This window comes from Macrotis lagotis, chromosome X (assembly GCF_037893015.1).
Source record: "Macrotis lagotis isolate mMagLag1 chromosome X, bilby.v1.9.chrom.fasta, whole genome shotgun sequence".
NCBI classification, from domain to species: domain Eukaryota; kingdom Metazoa; phylum Chordata; class Mammalia; order Peramelemorphia; family Peramelidae; genus Macrotis; species Macrotis lagotis.
Genome location: NC_133666.1, coordinates 411,750,517 through 411,773,164, shown reverse-complemented (window position 1 = coordinate 411,773,164; position 22,648 = coordinate 411,750,517). Strand labels below are relative to the sequence as shown.

At 38.5% G+C, this 22,648-nt stretch overlaps 1 protein-coding gene across 4 annotated transcripts in view; it reads left to right on the top strand.

Annotated features, from left to right (window-relative positions):
* Positions 1–22,648, top strand: part of LOC141503247 (hydroxyacid-oxoacid transhydrogenase, mitochondrial) — a 39,277-nt gene that overhangs the window by 12,337 nt on the left and 4,292 nt on the right. For 3 of the 4 annotated variants that reach the window (XM_074208447.1, XM_074208449.1, XM_074208448.1), the window contains 9 exons: positions 46–200; positions 773–969; positions 2,516–2,593; positions 3,392–3,497; positions 8,016–8,168; positions 13,015–13,113; positions 14,763–14,841; positions 14,994–15,090; positions 19,519–19,676. In XM_074208447.1, the coding sequence (XP_074064548.1) occupies positions 46–200; positions 773–969; positions 2,516–2,593; positions 3,392–3,497; positions 8,016–8,168; positions 13,015–13,113; positions 14,763–14,841; positions 14,994–15,090; positions 19,519–19,676 (1,122 nt within the window). The remainder of the gene's footprint in view (positions 1–45; positions 201–772; positions 970–2,515; positions 2,594–3,391; positions 3,498–8,015; positions 8,169–13,014; positions 13,114–14,762; positions 14,842–14,993; positions 15,091–19,518; positions 19,677–22,648) is intronic. The other variant, XM_074208450.1, reaches the window with a different exon arrangement.

The following is a 22,648-nucleotide window of genomic DNA, read 5'->3' as shown; positions in this document are numbered from 1 at the left end:
CAAATCTAGATATCACTTCAAAATTACATATTTTTTGTATTATAGGACCTTCAAAATATGGGTGCGAAAAATGTTTGTTTGATGACAGATAAGAACCTTTCCCAGCTGCCACCAGTAGAAGTAGTCATGAATTCCTTAAAAAAGAATGGCATAAATTTTAAAGTTTACGACAAAGTCAGGGTGGAACCAACTGATACAAGGTATTCTGGGAGGGGAGGGGAAATATGGGGAAGGTTTTGGCTGCTTCAAATGTTAGTAAATATATACTCTTTACTTTATATTTGCATGGGGTCTATGTTAGTGCTCCCTATTCTCTTATTACTATGTTTTTGTTTTCTATAAACTCTTTAGAGTATGTTTTCTGTGCCTATTCCATAGGATTGCAGATTTAGAGCTGAAAGGGACTTCAGAGTCTGCCTTAGATCAATCCTTTCATTTTATTGATGAGAAACTGAGGCACAAAAGGTTAAGTGACTTGCCCAGGGACCCACAGATAATAAGTGGCCAAAGTGGGATTTGAACCCACAGCTTTCTGATTCCCAAGTTCAATGTTCTGTCCACCACATCATGCTGTTTCTCCATGTTATTTCCCTGAAGTGGAATATAAGTTTTTCAGGTCAGAAACTCTTTCACCTTGGTCATGATAACCCCTTGCCCAGTGCCCAAAATGTAGCAGGCACTTAATAAATACTCATCATTTAACAGAAGTATTTAAGGATATGAACATCAGTTTCTGATAAAAGATGACAAGATTCTTTTTTTCTCCTCCTAGCTTTATGGAAGCTGCTGAATTTGCCAAAAGAGGAGCATATGATGCCTATGTTGCTGTGGGTGGTGGCTCTACCATAGACACTTGTAAAGCTGCCAACCTGTATGCATCCAGCCCTGACAGTGATTTCTTAGATTATGTCAATGCTCCCATTGGAAAAGGAAAACCTGTCACCGTAACTCTTAAGCCACTAATTGCAGGTAAAGTGCTCTTTTGCTTAACATTCTCACCTTCCATGAAATGAGGAGAGGGAGAAGGGAATGTCACCTTGGTATTTAATCCAACAATTTAAGAATACCAACTTCATAAAAAAAACAATGCTCAAGAATGATACTTTATTTTCACTTCACTTCAGGATTTTGATAGCTGAGTGATGAAAACAACTGGGTATTATTAAATATTAGAGTCTGATTTCCATGATCTTTATAATTTCACAAATGAGAAAAACTTGTAGATGAAAAAAATTTCAAAATTTAAATCATAAGGGGTGGCCAGGTGGCGCAGTGGATAGACTACTGGCCCTGGAGTCAGGAGTACCTGAGTTCAAATTCAGCCTCAGACACTTAATAATTACCTAGCTCTGTGGCCTTGGGCAAGCCACTTAACCCCATTTGCCTTGCAAAAAAAAATTGTTTAAAAATTAAATCATAAAATAGTAACCATGTGGAAAAATAAAATATCAACAGGAAAAAATAAACAGTAACCATGTGTGAAAAATAATTCTTTATCTAGTATCATTTCCCTCTACCAAATAATGTTATGCTTTTGGACACAGAATAATGTGTTCCTATTGGCTGTAAATCTCTGTGTCTTTATCCATCTTACTGGCCACTGAGGTGTGGCAGGGTACTGTTCATTGTTTATTCTGGTGTTGGCCTAACCCTTTCTCCCATATGATCTGCCATTCAGCTGCCCTCTGCTTTGTCCCTCCCCAGTGACATTTGGATAGCATCAGCCACATTATGGGAGCAGAGTGGCTGTGAATTACATCTGCTCCATTCCTGACCGTTTCTTCACGGACATGCAAATACAAGTGACAATGGTTTCTTTCTGGTCATATTCTTTAGTATCTTCATACCATTCTCCCCTTCCAATTTTTTGGGCAGCTTATCAATATTATAGTATTTTTTTAGCTGACATGTTTACATCAACACTTAAAAAACAGCCTTTCCTACCACCACCACCACCACCACCACCACCACCACCCCCAGCCCCCAGCCATTGCCTATTGTGAAGAAGCATTGTGATGTGATGTGTGGTGCGATTCGGTTGATGACAAATGAAGTGTTTTGACATGAATTAGGTATCAGCAGGAAGAAGGATAATTGATGTTTGGCAAATGGCACCCCCTGGTGAAAGCTGTGTCAGCAACACACAGAGGGGTGATTAGCAAAGTTTAGAGTCTTGACAGGATGTCCAGAACCGTGAAGCAGAGCAAAAGCAGAACATTGCCATGCTTGTTGCCAGAGGAGATGCCTTTCAGAGAGCTCAAATTTGAGTTTTCTTACAAGGGATACTGAGCAGCTTGTGAGCCAAGGCACAGCTGTGGCTGTTGAAGCCCCCCAGAGCTTCCCATGATGCCCCTCCTCCAACTAATACAGACTTTGTTAACACGGTTGAATGAATGAGGTCAGGAAAACTGACCTGCTGCCATGTCATTTTGTCTCTTGTTTTCTAAGGCTGAATTAAATAATTCTACAAACCCTTGTTGAGATGCATGCTGATATTGATATTCTTTTCTTCTAGTCCCAACTACAGCTGGAACTGGGAGTGAGACAACAGGGGTTGCCATTTTTGACTATGAGCACTTAAAAGTAAAAACTGGTAAGAATATTGTCAGTAAGTTATCATTAAGTCTTTGTTTCATCATCTCTATTGCCTTTCACACTTTTTTTTAAATTCCTGCTATAAAAAAAAAATAAAGAAAATAAGATTGAAGAAGGGTATTATGTCTATATATCTTCTTCCTCTCTCAAAATAAACATACAAATAAGTAGTCATCCACAGTTACTTTGATTTAGTTGTAACCTACATCTTTAGTAGAGATTTGTCTCATAATAACTATAGTGAGATGCCAATCTTCTCCCCCACCAGTGAGATATCTTCTAAGCTAAGAAATCCCATTATGTATCTGTGATTTGTGCTTTGCTCCTTTCCATATTTCCCCCTTCCCTTTAGAAAAAGAAAAAAACAAAATACAATCAATTTACAATTACATTTCACTACCAGTTAAATTTTGCCCAAATGTTTCTTTCCTGGAATCTAATTCAGTGTCACATCAGGCTCATCTTTATCTGAACTGATCTTTCTAGCATAGAAAAATGAGGACTTAGCCAATTGGTTATTGCAGCAGCTACTATGAACTGTGTCATAGTTAATATGGGGTATAGCCTGTTGGATCTCAGGTGAAACAATTTTAGCCTTAAGTAATTAAAACCAAAACTGAAGGACTAAGTGGCCTCTCTTTTATTTGCCAGTATAACTTCACCATATGACAATTGCCTTTTGACATAAAACTAAGGATTCTCATCTTTTTGATTTTTCAAAATTATTATGAAAGTGATTAGTTTTTTTTAAATGATATTCATGCCTTTAATTCATTTTTTAATTCCTGTATTTTAGGTATTGCCTCCAGAGCTCTCAAACCCACCCTAGGAATAATTGATCCTTTGCACACACTTCATATGCCCTCACGGGTGGTAGCTAACAGTGGTTTTGATGTACTTTGGTAAGAACTGTGAAGTTGCTCTTTTTTTCTTAATTTCTTTTTAAAAATATATATATATGGGGGCGGCTAGGTGGCATAGTGGATAAAGCACCGGCCTTGGAGTCAGGAGTACCTGGGTTCAAATCCGGTCTCAGACACTTAATAATTACCTAGCTGTGTGGCCTTGGGCAAGCCACTTAACCCCATTTGCCTTGCAAAAACTAAACAAATAAATAAATAAATAAAAATATATATGGATGACAAAGTAAAGGCAGGAATTCCCACAAGCTTCCCCCTAGACTACTCCAAATACCTTTAAAATATTGACTCTGTAACCCACAAAAAGATTAAGTAACTAAAAACAATTTTTTAAAGGGGCAGCTAGGTGACACAGTGAATAGAACATTGGCCCTGGAGTCAGGAGGACCTGAGTTCAAATCTGGCCTCAGACACTTACTAATTACCTAGCTGTGTGACCTTGGGCAAGTCACTTAACCCCACTGCCTTACAAAAAGAAAAAGCTAAAAAAAAGTTTTTAAAAAAGACTGAGTAAAATAATTTTCCAGCACCTTGGAAGATTCACAGGAAAGTTCTGTTACAAGGTTAGAAAGGGCTGCAACTTGAGGCCACACCAGAGTGAACCAGCTCCAGTCATCTAGGAATAGACCACAGGATTACTGGACCCTGGGAGCACCTGGGTCCTTGGCAGTAGCAGAGGTTTCCAGACTTCTCAGCCCAGGGATTGCTAAAGACATTGGGAAACTCAGTAGGAAAACTCTGCCACACCAGAGTGAGGGCAGAGCCTTGTCCATCACAGGCCTCAATGCAGACCCAGGAGCAAGCCTGGTAAGCCAGCCAGCAGCTGCTTCCAGAGAACTCAGCTCACAGACAGTAAGGTTGTTGGGGGAGACCACAGAGGTCTCTTTGCTATCCCTGAGGTGGGACTCTTTGGCTTTGTCCATACTCTGATCTAGGTCACAGTCAGAGGCCCCAGTCTCAAAAAAGTAGTTTTGCTGCCATAGTGGATCCCCACATGGCTCAGGGCAAAGGGGAGTGCTGGTGGTCATCCATAGTTCAGAGCACAGGCCAGGGGAGCAGTTGGAGCTTCTCAATAACTTGAAGGAATTGAGGTCCTGAGGAGAGGTGACCCTGCAAACAGCAAAAACCCTCCAAAACCTGGGACAGAGCGTACTCCGCCTTGGGAGCAGAGCACCACTTTAACAAAGAGTTAAAATCACATCATAGGCTGGGAAAATGAGCAAACAACAGAAGAAAAAAATCTGTAGAAAATTACTTTGTTCCTATGGAGGATCAAATTACACACTCAGAAGATAACAAAGTCCAAGCTCCTGTATTTGAAGTCTCCAAGAAAAATATGGATTGGTTTCAGGTTATGAAAGAGCTCAAAAAAAAAGATCATGAAAATCAAGTAAGGGAGGCAGAGGAAAAATTGGGAAGAGAAATGAGAGTGATGCAAGAAAATCATGAAAACCAATAGTTTGTGAAGAAATTAAAAAATACTGAAGAAAATAACATCTTGAAAACCAGTTTGGGTCAAACGTAAAAAGCAGTCCAAAAGGTCAACAAGGAGAAGAATGCCTTATAAAGAAGAATTGGTCAGAAGGAAAAGGAGATAAAGTTTTCTGAAGAAAATAATTCCTTTATATGTAGAATGGAACTAAGGGAAGCTGATGACTTTGTGAGAAATCAAGAAATAGAAAAACAAGGGCGGCTAGGTGGTGCAGTGGATAAAGCACCAGCCCTGGACTCAGGAGTACCTGGGTTCAAATCTGGTCTCAGACACTTAATAATTACCTAGCTGTGTGGCCTTGGGCAAACCACTTAACCCCATTGCCTTGCAAATACCTAAAAAAAAATAGAAAAACAAAACCAAAAGAATGAAAAACTAGAAGAAAATGTGTAATATCTCATTGATAAAACAACTGATGTGGAAAGCAGATCCAGGAGAGATAATTTAAAAAGTCATAACAAAAAAAAAAAAGACCCTAGACTTCATTTTTCAAGAAATTCTCCAGGAAAATTTCCCTAATATCCTAGAAGCAGAGGGTATAATAGAAACTGAAATAATCTATTGATGACCCCCTGAAAAATATCCCCAAATGAAAATTCCCAAGAATATTATAACCAAATTCCAGAATTCCCAAATCAAAGAAAAATATTACAATCAGCCATAAAGAAACAATTCAAATATTGAGGAGCTACAGTCAGGAAAACACAAGATTTAGCAGCTTCTACATTAAGGATTCTTGAACTTGGAATATAATATTCCAGAAGGCAAAAGAGTCTATATTATAACCAAGAAGCAACTACTCAGCAAAACCAAACATTCTCTTTCAGGGGAAAAGATGTATATTCGATGAAATAGGGGACTTTCAAACTTTCTTGATGAAATGACCAGAGCTGAACAGAAAGTTTGATCTTCAAGAACAGAACTCAGATGAAGCATAGAGTGGATGAGAAGGGCAAATTATAAGGGATTTAATGATGTTGAACCGCTTGTATTCCTGCAAGGGAGGATGCTACTGATAACTCATATTAACCTCATTTATTAGGGCAGTTAGAAGGAGCATATATAGCAAGGCGCAGGAGGGAGCTGAATTTGAAGGTTTAATATATTTAAAAAGATGCAGTTAATGGGCAAGAAAGAAATGTCCTAGGAGATAGGGAAAAGAGAGGTAGAATGGGATAAGTTATTTCACATAAAAGAGGCAAGAAAAAGTTTTGCCATGGAATAGAAGGGGGGAGGTGAGGGGAAGTGAGTGAACCTTCATTCTCATCAGAAGAGGCTCAGAGAGGAAATAACATACACACTCAACTAGGTATAGAAATCTATCTTACCCTAAAGGAAAATGAGAGAAGAAAGGGATTGGAGAAAAGGAACAGAGGGAGGGAAGGGAGCTGTAGGTGATAGGGAAGATTGTGGGAAAGGACAACTCACTTTTGAGGAGGGACAGGGTGAAAGGAGAGAGAATAGAGTGAATGGGGTGAGAGGAATAGGATGGAAGGAAATACAGCTAGCAATAGTAATTGTGGAAAAAAAATACTGAAGCAATTCCTCTGATGGACTTATGATAAAGAATGCTAACAATCCCAAAGAAGGAACTGAGGGAGTGTGAATCCAGACAGAAAGTAGCATACTTTTTTTCTTCTTTTTCTTTTCTCACTTTATTTTTCTTGAGGTTTCTCTTTCTTAGTGTGTGGGGGTGTGGGGGGGAGGATTATGTTTACTTTTACAACCTGACTATTATAGTAATGTGTTTCATGGCTACACATTTTAACCTCCACCAAGTAACTTGCTTTCTCAGTGGGAGGAGTAAGGTGAAAAGAAGGGAGAGAATTTGAAACTCAAGGTTTTAGAAGTAAATGCTGAAATTTGCTTTGATGTAAATAGGGGAAAATTTTTTTAAATAAAATATAAAAACACACTGGAGCAGCTAGGTGGTGCAATGAATAGAGCACCAGCCCTGGAGTCAAACACTTAATAATTACCTAGCTGTGTGACCTTGGGCAAATCACTTAACCCCATTGCCTTGCAAAAAAAAAAAGCCTAAAAAAAAGAATATATATATATATATATATATATATATATACACATATATATATATATACTATTTACATTATATATGTAATGTATATGTACTACTATTTACATTATGTACTATATAGTACTACTATTTACATTATAATCAGGATCACAGACTGAGTCTGCTGTTCAAGTACCAGGAGTCTTTTCTCATTAGTACATAAATAAAATAAGATTAGAGCAGCTAGGTAGCACAGTGGAGAGAACTCCAGGCCTAGAATCAAAAAGACTTATCTTCCTGCATTTGCATCTGGCCTCAAAGTGATCCTGGGCAAGTCACTTAATCCAATCAGCCTCAATTTCCTCATCTATAAAATGAATTGACAAATCACTCTAGCACTTTTGCCAAGAAAACCCTTCAAGGGGGATCATGAAGAGTTGGACATAATTGAAAATGTTTCAACAATAAAAATAAGTTTATAAGCTAAATGTCCACCTGGAATTAAGTGGAAGTGGAGTTTAGATAGGGAAAGGCATAGGAGAGAAAGTGAAGGTAAGAAGAGGAAAAAATATGATGCCAAAAGAAAACAAGAGGAGTCCAAAGAGGGCTTTATGCTTTGGAAAAGTTGAGGTTGGGGATTGATGGTGAGAACTTTCAGCCCCAGCCTTCCTTACTACCAAAGCCAACAATTCTGTTCACAGTTCGTATCTGCTCTTTAATGAAATGAGTCACTACATAAGTATGACTTTACATGTTTGTTTTACCTAAAGAAACTTAATATATGTACTTAAAGACTTAACAGAGCTTAAGAGTCACCAATTAACCAGCCTTCATGATGGGTTAAATCATTAGTAGCTAAAAGCTCATAAACAGGTCTAATAGCATATCCACAGCAGAATAAACATTAAAAATTTTCAAAGCAATAATTCATATTTTGTATGAAGAGAAAACAGCTCTTTCATTTCATTCAGTTATTTTTACTTTTCCTTTCCAGTCATGCATTGGAATCATATACAGCCCTTCCTTACCATATGCGAAGCCCCTGCCCTTTAAATCCAATCAACCGACCAGCATACCAGGGCAGCAACCCTATAAGTGATGTCTGGGCCATACATGCACTTCAGATTGTCGCCAAGTATTTGAAGAGGTAGGCTCTGCCTATTATCCTACCGTTATATGAAAATGTGAAGTTTCTGCTTCTGTAATACTGTACATCAATCTAGTGATTTGACCTCAGGAAGGGCATAATGGAATTACAGAATGTCCGCTAAAATGGTATAAAAAGTATGGTAGGATTGATATATAAGAATAGAGAGTAAGATCCTCCAAACTAGAAAGGTGAAGGTTAAAAAGACTAACAGGGAAACATGACCAAAATCTGTAAAATCCTGAATGGTATGGATAATGGTCCACACTACTCTTCCTCCATATCCCAGGATGTGATGATTATAAGGCAGCACAGCTTGTCAGGTAGAGGCTGAACTTGGATTTGGGAAGACCCAAGATCACAACCCATTTTTGACAGTAGCTGTGTAATCATGGACAAATCAAATATCTTTGAAATTTTTTCCTCACCTGTAAAATTAAGATAGAACTAAAGATAATACTATTTGTAGTAACTTTCTTACAGGTTTGTTGTCAAACTCAAATGAAATAATGTACAAAAACATTTACATATCTTTAAAGTTCCCTAAATTAGAAATTAGTCAAGATAAGAGGGAATACCTTAGCAACTGACCAAGGCAAGGACAACTGGAAGTTTCTACTTAGGTTCCATATTCTGTAAAAGTAGGTTTCTACCATCTGTTCTGATTCTAATGTTCTTTTTATCTGTGCTATTTGATGCACTGAGACGTAAATTATGGTACTGCAACCAAGAGGAAGTTAGTAAAGGCAAATATACATATACATATATATATATATATATATATGAATTCAAAAAAGATTTGAACAAATATATGAAACACGTAGCCATAAATAATTGCTCATAGAATCTAATATCTATATAGCCTTCAAGGTTGTAGTTAGACTTGCAGGACTATCATGAACATTCCCTGGGGCCTCTATTTCAAGAAAATGTTCATTCACCAAATATTTAAGCACTTCATTATGTTACTATGTTCAGGATACTGAGACAGATGCTGGAATAAAAAATAAAAAAAGACAAAAATTAAAAATAGTCCTTTCCCTGAAGAAGTTTATTTTTTACTGGAGATTACTGAGCCAGATAGATTATGGTTATAATCCAATTTAACTTTATATAGATATAGACATAGAGATATAGAGAGATATATATAGAGATATAATATATAAAACTTTATATAACAACAAATATTATTGTCTACTGTGTTCAAACATTACTGTCAAACATTACTGCTAGGAATGGGGAATAAGGGCTAGAGGAGAAGGATACAGAGTTTAAGGGGAAGGGAACAATAAGTATTTGTGAAGCTCCTACTACATATCAGATACTTTACTAAGCATTTTACAACTATTATCTCATCTGATTCTTACAACAACCTGCAAGGCAAGGTCTGTAATTATTACCATTTTACAATTGAGATAACTGAGGCAAAAAAAGATTAAATGACTTGTCTAAAGTCAAACAACCATAAGTATCTGAAGTCAAATTTGAATGCAGTTCTTTCTGACTTCAGGCCAAATTTTGAGGGACCCAATGAGTAGTCCCCCAGTTTCATTTAACAGTTTCACCTTGCATAGACTTTACAAAGGGATATTTTCCTTAAAGAAATATCAAGAACAAACAGACATTTTCCCTAACACCTTTGGGGTATAATCTCCTCTATATATGGAGGAGGAGGGGAGATTAAGGATTAGACTCAGTTCCTTTATAGCCTCATCCTACCAAGTTCATGTCCAGATTTAGCAATACTGACATCTGCTAGGTTAGAATCCTGGGACTCTTCCTCTTCCCAAAAGCATTTTCTGTTGTCTTTTTTTTTTTGGAAGTGGGGGGGAAAGTTGCAAGGCAATCAGGTTAAGTGACTTGCCCAAGATCACACAACTAGATAATTATTAAATATCTGAGCTTGGATTTGAATTCAGGTCCTCCTGAACTCTAATCCACTGTGCCACCTGGCTATGCTATTTTCTGGTGTCTTCCATGAAAATGATGCTTCTTAGGAAACTAAAGATGTCTAACCATGCACCACACCCAACATTTTAGCAGTAAGATACCAACTCTTTTGTACCAGAACTGTGATTTCATTGATGTAAGGAGTTTTCAGAATTTTTTTCTTCCAAGGCAGATTGTCATATATAATCTGTCATATAAACTTAGAAAGTTGCCTGAGGCATTGAAAGGTGACATGATTTGCCCAGGATCACACAATCAGCATGAGTTAAAGGCTGCATTCAAGTCTTCCTAATTCCAATTCCAGGCTTCAATTTTTTTTCCTATTCATTTTAATTTTTACTAACATTTTGAAAACTAACCAATATTACAGAAAGATTTGCCAATATATTACCCCTTATTCTTGCATCTCTCAGATGAGTTCTAGATTTGACAGTAAGAAATTCATTCAGGAAAAATGAGACAAGCTAAGTTGAACCTCCTAGAATCGGTGTTCCTGTAGAAGAGTGACATGATGTATTTTTGGCATGTTTAAGATAAACTACAGCCTTACCATACTCAAAGGAATTGACCACAAAAACAGCATGGAAAAATTAAGCAATCCTTTTGGTTTAAATATCGAGAGATGAAAGTCTTTTATGGAAAAAGAAATAGGTTGTTTCCATTTCATAAATTCAAGTAACAACAATGATTGATCAAGAATGAAAAACCAAATTCATAAATGTCACTCCAAGCACACTGCAGAGAATTATGTTATGAAAGTCTAAGCTAACTTGAAGGGAGTGAAAAATTATCCTAGCTAAGTATAGTTATGATTACCAAAGCAATTCCTTTTCTAGAGAAGTCCAATTATTAGGACCCCCTACATAGATAAGCATGTCAATTTATACAAAGTTTCTTATAGCAGTGTTTTCACCTAAATATTCATTTCATCTATCTTCATGTTTATGATACTAACACAGATCACTTCTAGACACACTGTTGCACTATAAATACATTAGAAAACTACAGGATACAAATACCACTATGTGTGGTCAGAGATATGGGGGGAGGCAGGAAGATGAAGTAATTGCTGACCCAAGTGATCAAAGAAAATTACAGCTCATTAACAGTTAATTTTCTTAATATTCATAGAATACAGTAGCAATTTATAGGTACAAAGATGTTGAGAAACTATGGTCCCTACCCTTTTAAAATTTTTTTTATTTATTAAAGGCAAATGGGGTTTAGAGTGGCTTGCCCAAGGCCACACAGCTAGGTAATTATTATGTGTCTGAGGTCAAATTTGAACTCAGGTCCTCCTGACTCCAGGGCCATTGCTTTATTCACTGTGCCACTTAGCTGCCCCCTATGGTCTCTACTCTTAAAAACTTATTTCTTATCCACAAAAAAACTACAAATATACAATCAAAACAACTATAAACAATTTATACTCAATAGCAGTTTGACCATGATAAGATTTTTGGCTATGACAACTCTGAAAGGTATCATTTAAGTTCTAGAAAGATTATTATTTACATCAGTGACATCACCCCAACCAATAAATCACAGATCCTGGAAGTATGAAAGTCAGTATTTCTATGTCTTATGAGGAAAGGTGCACTGGAGAATTATATGTGGATGGCAATAGTTTCTTCATATTAGTCTTGTCAGAGAAGTCTTCCAAGAAAAAGGATACCATCACCAATATCAAAGGATGGGAAGGAGAACAAATTTCAGGTAGGATAGAAAGAAAATACAATTAGTATCCACATGAATAGCTTATTAGAGTTTGAAAATTGCTTTCACATCCATTATCTCATTTTCACATTTCTGTGCAGTAAGCATGACAGGTATTATTTTCTTCATTTTATAGCTGAAGCTTTTTAAAGCTAAAACTAACTTGTCCAAAGTCTCAGAGCTAGAACTAGAACCAGAACCCAGCTCTTTTGATTCCAAGTCTTTCTTTCATTTGTCAGAAAAGGGTGGTGACCCAGGTCTCAAACTGAACTAGGAAGATGGTCAGCCCAGTATAGATAAGTGGGAGACATAGAAACCTCCCAAGTCAGCTATTTTTGCCTTCTATAAAAGAAAATAGACAGCTTTTATAGGGTTTTGGTGAAAGAACAACATTAAACAACTAACCATTTCAAAAGGAGCAGGGGTGGGGTGGAAAGTTGTGTCATTTTATAGCACAAAACCTTCAGTGAAATAGAATTGTGACAAATAAAATGAGAAATAAGCTCAGTTGATAGGGTTTTACCTACCATATGAGGATTTTGCTGCTTTGAAAATGAGGCTCAGAAAACACATTATTTCCCTAGAACATTGAGAATATGAAGAGTAAAGAAAAGTTTTTACTCTAATAATAAATATCTCAGTTCTATCATCATAAGTTTTAAAAGGTGTATGTTGTTTCTAATGATACCAAAGAGGTTACTAATGGATCCTACTTGAAGCAACTATAAATAATGATGTTCCAGTCTGTACAAGCTCCCTGGCAACTGTTGACTTTGGAGAGTTACATTTTAATCCTGTGTACACACACACACACACACACACACACACACACACACACACACACACACAGTATGGCTTTAGTCATGATCATTTACTGTTGAAGAAGAAAAATGAGCCTCTGGGTAACTTTCTAAAGCAATGACTTAAAATTTAAGGGTCAGTGCCTTTCTTCCCACAGGACTTTTGTCTCATATGGCCAATGTGACAGCTTATTTATTATTCTTTTACTGAAACCGTTCGTTGGAGAATTGATTTGTTTTAGGAAACTATTAAATTATTCAACCATCTTTTTTCCTACAGAATATCACATCCTTTTCTTATCTTTTGGGCAGCTCTTTTTCCACTTTTTAATACCAGTGCTGATATTTTAATGTTAGGTATTTATTTATATTATTCACAGAGCTGTCAGAAATCCTGATGATCTTGAGGCAAGGTCAAACATGCACTTGGCAAGTACATTTGCAGGTATTGGCTTTGGAAATGCTGGTGTTCATCTCTGGTAAGCTAAATTCATTTCAACTTCCAGAGTTAAGACAAGTGGTCAAATTGAGAGATACTGTTGTGAGAACTTCAACCTAACCTACCATAATTCTTTTCTCAGTTAATGGATAGTTTCCATTCATCTATTAGACTGCAAAACTCATGACTTTTATTGTCTAACACATCGCTTCACACATGATGGATATTCATTAATGTCATCAGTTGTTGCCTTCAAGCAAGACATCAACTCTTATATTTTCTTCCAAAATTTCCAAAAGGAAAAAAATGAAAAAAAAACTGTTAGTAGAACTAACCTTCTCTAATAGTGCTGTGTTTAATTCAATTTCAATGTGTAAGTGCTTATACTACTATAAGTATGCAGAGAGATTTCTTTTTAAAAGAAAGTTTTATCCCTATACTCAAAGAATATTTTTTAGTTAGTTGTTTTTAGTTGTATCCAACTCTTCACCCCTTTTTAGAGTTTTCTTGATAAAGGTATTGGAATGCCATTTCCAGAGGAGGAAACTAATACAAAAATACCCAGAGTCACACAGTTAGAAAGTGTCTGAGATCAGATCCAAACTGGCCACAGGCTCTATCCACTTAAAAAACATAAACAATCAATCGACAAGTATTTATTAGGTTAATTATGTATCAGTTACTGGGACTACAAAGACAAAAATTAAACAATTTTTGACCTCAGGGAGATTATATTCTAATGGAGATATATTATATACATAAATAGATACAGACACATACACATATACATAAATTTACACACATGCACAGATATATATATATATATATCTGTGCATGTGTTTTATATCTATGCACACCAACTATCATACAAAATGAATATAAGGTATTTCAGGGAGGAAGTGCACTAGGAACCATGTGGGAGAGATCAGGAAAAGCATCATGTAGGTGTGCTTGAGTTGAGTTTTGTAGGAATCAGGATTTTATATACAAATAATATAGTACAAAACAGAAAACAAAATGCATAGGTGGAAACACGAAGTTGTATATAACCTTGTAAGTTAATTAGTATACTTACTAGTACTAGAAATATTTTGGAGTCCTTCATAATCATACAGATCTATTTATCCAACCTCACTAAATGAAACATTTGGTAAAAATCAGTGACAACTGTAATGTGTCATTCATTGCATTTCCAATGTTCAATGAAGATAACATCCTGTGGAGGGTATGTGCTGAGGAAATATCATCAGTCTATTCAATAAAACCTCCATATATTTGATTAAAGAAGTTTTCTGGGTGATGCTATCTCATCTTTGGAGATGAGACCAATTAAGCTGGGGGACAGATGGGTGCTTCTTTTTTCTCTTGTATCAACATTCATTTCTCACAAAATGCTATAAGCATTGGGATTGAATGGCTTCATCGATTTTGTTCATAAACAAGGCTCTAGATCTAGTATCTCTACTAGATAGTAGGTCTAGATAGGTCAAATAGGCAAGAATAAAGAACAGAAAGGCAGACTTGCATGAGAATTGTGTGTGGTATTCATATAGTCCATTTTTATTAGTATCTTTTATAAAGTGCCATAACTAGATGAGAATTTTTCATGTTAGTATTTTTTATTGTTAATTTAGAGACTTATAATTATCACATCCATGTATCTGAATGAAAATTTTCTTTTGTTTCCAGCCACGGAATGTCTTACCCAATTTCTGGTTTGGTGAAGACGTATAAAGCAAAGGATTATAATGTGGATCATTCTTTGGTGGTAAATTTTCTTTTAAATTCATTTTTGGTAGTTTTGGTAATATTCAATTCTTTGAATCACATGGTAAACAAGTCAGTGTTTAAAACCTGTTGAAGAACTGATTCTCACACCTGTTAATATGCATCATTTTTTGGTATTTTTCCCCCCTGCAGCCACATGGTCTTTCTGTGGTACTCACATCCCCAGCAGTATTTACTTTCACGGCACCAATGTTTCCTGAGCGGCACTTAGAGACTGCAAGGATTTTGGGTATGATTCTACTATTCACGAATCTGTTCCTTATAGAAATGACAGATAAATTTCCCAGTGCTGCTTATCAGTGGCAAAAATGAATATGATCATCTAAAACTATTGCTGAGGTAAGAGTTTGAAGCCACAAAATAAATCAGAAATTCACCTTAAATTATAACACTATTTCATGGAATCAAAAATTTTAGAGCCAGGAAGGACTATAAGTGATCATCATTCCCCTTGCCTTCAGGTAAGTAAGGTATTATCTCTGTTTGATAGATGAGGCAATTGAGGCTTACAGAGATCAAATGACTTTATTCAAGTAAAAATCTTTAGAAAGTGATTCAGTGAAAACTAGTTTCTGCCTACTGCTCTCATTCCTTACAAAAGATTATTAATATTTTGTAGTGATTGTTTGTAACTAGGTAGTTCAGTGGATAGAGCATGGAGCCTGGAGTCAGGAAGACCTGAATTTGAATCAGAACTTAGACACTATCTTTGTGACCCTGCCAATTCATTTACCCAGTTTGCATTTCCTCATCTATAAAATGATCTGGAGAAGGAAATGACAAACCACTCTAGTAACTTTGCCAAGAAAACCCCAAATAGGGTCACTAAGAGTTGGACACAACTAAACAAGAATGATTGTCCCATTAAACATTCCCAAACTACGTATTAATAAATATTAAGGGAACATTAGCTATTCAACAGGCATATTTCAGCTAAACATAAGAAAGAAGTTTCTAAATATGAAAAGGTTCCTCATGAAGTATTCAGAGAGGCCAGATAGTTATCAGTTACAGATCTGTTAAGAGACTTTTTGTCTCATGATAGATAAAACTATATGGCTTTGACTTTGGGGTAGCTAGGTAGCCCAGTGGATAGAATGTTGGCATGGAGTCAAGCAGAGTCATCTTCCTGAATTCAAATCTGGCCTAAACACTTACTAGCTTAATCCTATTTGTCTCAGTTTCTTCATCTATGAAATGAACTGGAGAAGGAAATGGCAACCTACTCCAGTATCTGTCTATAAAGAAAACCCCAATTGGGATCACAGAGTCAGATATGACTGAAAAGGCCGAACAACAACACAAATAGCTTTGGTATTAGTGTCCAAGGATCTGGGTCCAAACCTCACTTTGTCACTTAGAGCTTGTGTGACCCCAGACAAGTCACTGAGACTAATTGGGCCTTAGATCCTTATCTTTGAAACAGAGAGTTGGGGTTCATGACCTCTAAGATTCCTTCCAGCTCTAGACCTGGACGTACTTCTAACTCTTTAGACACCTGCTTTTGATTCTTTAATGTGATTAACACTTAGTATTTTGGGGCTTTAGTTTCAACTGTAAAACAAGGGAGTTGGATTGTGTGATTTTAAGTTCTCTCCCAGTACTAGATCCTATAAGCACAAGTAATTAAATGGAAATACTGTTTCCATTAATTTCACAGAAATTAGTTGTATTCAGTAATTTCCCTCCCTCCCAAAAGTGCCACTCCTACTTTTCCATTGATGTTGCAAATGACTGCTATATTCATTTCTGACAAATACTAAAAATAATTTTTAACAAATTCAATTTTTAAAAAATTTTTTAAATTAAATTAAATGCAGGCTATGCTACAAAACCCCACTTATCCAGAATCTAATCCCAGTAAAGCCAAATGAGATTTTCAGGAATGACATTAAATTATTACAATATTAATATATTTTATGATTAATGCCCTTAATAATAATTCTGATGCTTTTTCGGACCCTGAAAGATCCACAGAATTATTTTGGACATCAATGACTTTTCTTTTTTTGCAGCTTTGTTGCTACCTCCTCCATTCACTCTTCTTCCCTCTCTAATTATTATTTAACTAAGAAACTATATATAGCACAAGTATAATAACAATTTTCAAAGAATTGAAAATTATTTAAATACTTATACTGTAGATGCTAAATATTAGCCAAGACATTTATTTAGTCAGAATATGTCATTGTGTTTTTCTGGCTTTATTTTCCAGAAATTCAAATTTCCTTAAACTCCATGCCATGTATCTCCCTCAGTTTCTAGTCTGGGCTCTTTACATTTCTGTGTTTGTGATCCTTCCAGGGTGCAGGTGCTACACTAGGGGTGTATTGAGTTTGCTGAACCTCCCTTATTCTCATTATATTATTCATATTATGTTACTCAAAGAAACCCAAGGTAAATGAGCATTGTCACAAAGCAATTTGATATTGCCATAGTTATTGCAGGAAGATTAACTTTCCTGTGATCATTTTTGTTAATCTTGGAGGGGGTGGTAGGGTGGTATTCTATTTCTCTTTTCTCTTTCTCTGAGATGATAAACAGTCCCAAACTGGTACTGGAGTGCCTTTGTATTGTATCTAGACTTTGTAGGGAGGAGTTCCAATTGTCTACTTTATGGTTTGCAAAGATAATTTAGAGGTTACATTTAATTAACATCCTAGAAAGCTAATGAAAGCATTGAGAAACTAGTAACTCCTCTTTGGGGGTAAAACTTGTGTATTAAAAACTAATCATTTTGTCCTTTCTGCAGTGTAAAGCTTCAATTGCAAAAATATAACTTTATATTCAAGTTTGTTTTATGTCATGCTCTACGGAATCATTAAAATATTTTAAGGCCCTTTTTGAAACCTTAAACTTTTCCTTTTGTTATTGTTCAGTCATGTCTGACTCTTCATGACCCCACAGAAGGTTTTCTTGGCAAATATTAGTATTATTATTAGTATATTAGTGGTTTGCTATTTCTTTCTTCAGCTTATTTTACAGATGAGGGAATGAGCTGAACAGGGTTAAATGACTTGTCTATGGTAATATAGCTTGTAAGTGTCTGAGGTCAAATTTGAACTCAGGTCTTCCTGACTGTAGGCCAGATGTTCTATCTGCTGTGCCAATTAGCTACCCTAGCTTTATACTACCCCCCCTTTTCTTTCACTTCCTTAAAAAAATGTTCTTTAAATGATCTGAGACTTTCTGTTACCATCCAGCACTAATATTTTTATATTGTAATAGACCTCACAAGGAAATCTAGAGTTTTTGATGGCAGATTTCATGGCTGCTTTCCCAGAATCAGGGAAGTTTTAAAAACAGTCCTCTCATATTTCAACTTTCTGTATAAACCACATTTCAGATTGACTGAATAGCCCATTTAGTCCATACTGTCCCTACCCATTCTACTGTTCTATATCTTGTTAGTATTTGTTATCATTTTGTTTAGTTTATTTTCATATTTTCTATAAATCCGAATTGTTGTTTTTAAGCTCTGGCCTGATTTCTTTTGATGGTATCACCTACATTGCCAAAAAGGGACTAGTCTCTAAAATGAGTTATCCAGAGATCCCTCAAATAATTCTTTTTGTTATGCTTTACACAAAGTTGTCAAGTTTCATAGTATAGCAGAAAGCACAACAATTCCTAAAACAGTCATTCTATAGAGAATGATTACTTTTTGTTTTGACGAAATTCTGGCAAAATATTTATCATTAAATTTTTACTGAGAAAGAGAAAATTAGCTTAAACTGAAGCTCGAGAAATTATTGTTATGCTTAATGAATAATATCTTATGTTCTATACGTCTTAATTTCTTGACTGTAATGGTGCTTAGTCCAAGGGATGAATTTAAGGAGGTGATTTTGGAACCTTACTACCAGAAAAGTCTTGAAAACTCTAATAGAAGTGCCTTTCCTTTTCAGTGATTTAGATGGGCCTCTGTCTGAGGTCATAGTATAATCTATCGAAGACCTATTTTCCTAGGAACTAGTAACAGAATGAATTCATAAAGATATCAGATCACCCCTTTCAAACTTAAGATTTGTTTACAACGTGGTTCTCTCCTCTCCTCACGGTGTCTGCATGGGAGACGGTCCTTTCCGAGAAGCGGTGTGCGCATGGCCCACGCAGCTCCTCGTTATTGGACGGCCGGCCCTGCCCTTCCAGAGTTGGCAATCGAATGAAATCAATTGAAAATAATGAGTATCCATGTGATATGTAACATACATCTGTCTGTGCCTATATATGTCTACAAACCCGTATGTTTTGATTATTTTTGCCGTGATGTTGCGATTGCTTTGGTTTCCATGTATTTTCTTGTATTTCTGTATCTCTGCTGAAGAGAGGGTTCTCTCAGGTCCGGGAGCGGAGCGGGGCGGGCACGGGCCGGAGCTGGCGGGAGCCGGCGGGAGCGGGGCGGGCGCGCCTTCTCTCCCGCACCAGTGTCTTCGCCCGCGCGCGCGGCCCCCGCCCCACCCCGGCTTATTTGGGGGTCTCTTCTTTTCCTTTCCCTCGGAGGCATTTCGGAGGAGTGGCTGGTTTTGGTTGTTTGTTTGGGGTCAAGGTCATTTTTCAGAAAGGCCAGTTCCGACGGGCGGGAAAAGGCTCCGGGCGGGCCCCCGGGCCGGGCCCCGGAGCCCCCGCGGCTAAGGCCGGCCTCTCCGCCTTCCAGGGGCCGACATCCGCACCGCCCGCGCCCGGGACGCGGGGCCCATCCTGGCGGACACGCTGCGCGCGCTGCTGCAGGACCTGCAGGTGGACGACGGCCTGGCGGCGCTGGGCTACTCCCGGGCCGACGTGCCCGCGCTGGTGCGAGGCACGCTGCCGCAGGTGAGCCGGGGCTGCCGCCGGGGAGCCGGGGCTGCCGGGCCGGGCCGGGCCGGGGCTGCCGCCGGGGAGCCGCCGGGGAGCCGCCGGGGAGCCGGGGCTGCCGGGCCGGGCCGGGCCGGGGCTGCCGCCGGGGAGCCGCCGGGGAGCCGCCGGGGAGCCGCCGGGGAGCCGCCGGGGAGCCGCCGGGGAGCCGCCGGGGAGCCGCCGGGGAGCCGCCGGGGAGCCGCCGGGGAGCCGCCGGGGAGCCGCCGGGGAGCCGCCGGGGAGCCGCCGGGGAGCCGCCGGGGAGCCGCCGGGGAGCCGCCGGGGAGCCGCCGGGGAGCCGCCGGGGAGCCGCCGGGGAGCCGCCGGGGAGCCGCCGGGGAGCCGCCGGGGAGCCGCCGGGGAGCCGCCGGGGAGCCGCCGGGGAGCCGCCGGGGAGCCGCCGGGGAGCCGCCGGGGAGCCGCCGGGGAGCCGCCGGGGAGCCGCCGGGGAGCCGCCGGGGAGCCGGGGCTGCCGGGCCGGGCCGGGGGAGCCGCCGGGGAGCCGGGGCTGCCGGGCCGGGCCGGGGGAGCCGCAGGGGAGCCGGGGCTGCCGGCCGGGCCGGGCGTCGCGGGCCTCCTCATTTAACAAAACCCCTTCCGTCTCCTCCCCGCCCCCCCGCCCAGTGTCCCCCCAGGAGACGGGGTGTCCGGAGAGCTTCAGTTCCGGCCTACCATAAAGTCTACGGGTGACCTTAGGGGTGGGGCGCGGCGGGCAGAGCCCCGCGCCGGGAGGCAGGAGGACCGGAGTTCAAATCCGCCTCAGACACTTAACTATGACCTAGTGATGTGCCCTTGAGCAAGCCACTTAACCCCACTGCCTTGCAAAAACCTTAAAAAAAAAAAAGAAATAGTATTGATTTGATATTGTTATTGGGGGTGAGTCAGCGTGGGGTGTTCTGGTATTTTGGTCAATAATTGACCAGAGTTATTGATATAAATATTTGCAGAGAATAAGTCACTTAGTATTCTCATTGAACAATGATATTGCTGGTACTATGCAGTGTTTCACCTGGTTCTGTTCACTTCCCTATGCACCAGTTTATTTAAGTTTTTTCAGGTTTTTCTTGAAAGTATCTTGCTTGTCATTTCTTATAGCACAATAATATTTCCATTCTTAGCCATTCCCCAATTGAGGGGTATCCCTTCAATTTCCAATTTTTGCCACCACAAAAAGAATGAGCAGGATAATTTTTAAAAGGAATCCTTCAACCTGGACAGGAGTCAACCAGGACTAGGTGCCTAAAATCAAGGGCTGGACTTGAGAATGAGGTAGACATAATTTCATTTAGAAAGTAGTCTCTGACTTCAGATAGGACATTCATCTATCTATCTCTCTATCTATCAGTCTGTCTGTCTGTCTGTTTGTCTGTTTGTTTGTTATAAGGCCTTCAGAGTTAAGTGATTTGCCCAGTATCACACAGCTCCTAAGTGTCAAGTGGTTGAGAATGAATTTAAACGCAGGGTCAGTGTTTTAGCCACTACACTACCTAGCTGCCCCTAGGTAGGGCTTTAAAGAGATACTCCTTATTCCACAAGAGAACTTGTGAAAAGTGATTGCCTTTTGCTTTTTTGTATTTAGTCCAGTACCAGAATATTTGTTATTTTATCAAAAGAAAATCTGTGATTTTTTTCATTAAATTGTCTGATCTTGGGCAGCCAGATATGGTACAAGTGAATAGGAGGACTGACTTCAAATGTGGCCTCAGACACTTACTAATTACCTAGCAATGTGACCTTGGACAAGTCACTTAACTCCATTGCCTTGCAAAAACCTAAAAAAAATTTTTTTTAATTGGCTGATCTTGGGATCATAAAAATGAAAGGTGAAAGAGGGGACCTTAGTAGTCAGACCATCTAGTCCAATCTCTTCAGTTTACTGAGAAGAAACAGAGGCCCAGAGAAATAAAATGATTTAACCATGCCTCACAGGTAATACGTAGAAATAAAATTTGATACCACCTTTTCTATCTTCAAATCTAGCCTGTCCACTAAATCAGTATATTATAATCTGCTTTTAAGAATTCATTAATGAGCTTTTCTTTTTTATATCAATAACTCTGGTCAATTATTGACCAAAATATCAGAACACCCCACCCTGACTCACCCCAATAACAATAACAACCAAATCAATACTCTTAAGCAAAACTGACTTAGCTAGCCATAAGAATACATTCCTGATAATGTGGTTTTAGTCACTAGCAATGACTTTTTCATCAACACCAGCAACCAATCAACAATTTTCTAACAAATGAATTTGTGTTCTCAAATTCTCTTTCTCAAAATATTTCAGACAGGGTTGAAAAAAACAGAACATCCACTAAAATTAATTAGTAGTTATTCTAATTGCCTAACATGTCATGTCACATTGTGAAAATAGGTTGAGCAAAACTATTTTTTTAAAAAATTATTGTAGAGAATTATCAGTGAGAAACTTCTACCAGTGTTAATTAGCATCTTCTCTGCAATTTATAGTAATAGAAACTTGTCTCTTTCATTAGGATTAAGTGCTTTATCCAAAGTCATATACCAGTATGAGTATCCCTTAACCCAGGTTCTTCTGACCCCAAAGTCAGTTCTCAATTTATTTTGCCAGAATCACAAAATGTGTTTTCTAATTGGATTAAAATTTTGCGACTTAATGGAATATTGTAACTACTTACTATGACAGCAAATAAGAATGTTTAACAAGAACCACTGGAAAACTTTTGTCATTGTATAGTCCTCAGAAGAATATTCAGAAGAACTTTGACTAGTTTTGCTTTGAAATAATTGTGGGTCTTTCCTTTTTTCTTTCCTTCTTTCATTCTCCTTTTTTCTTTTTCTCTCCCTCCTTCCTTCCTTCCTTCCTTCCTTCCTTATTTCTTTTTCTTTCAGCAGCCTAAACTATGATCTTAGTAAGAATTCACAGCCATTCCTCCTTCAGCATCATCCTTCTGGGTCTCTCTGGG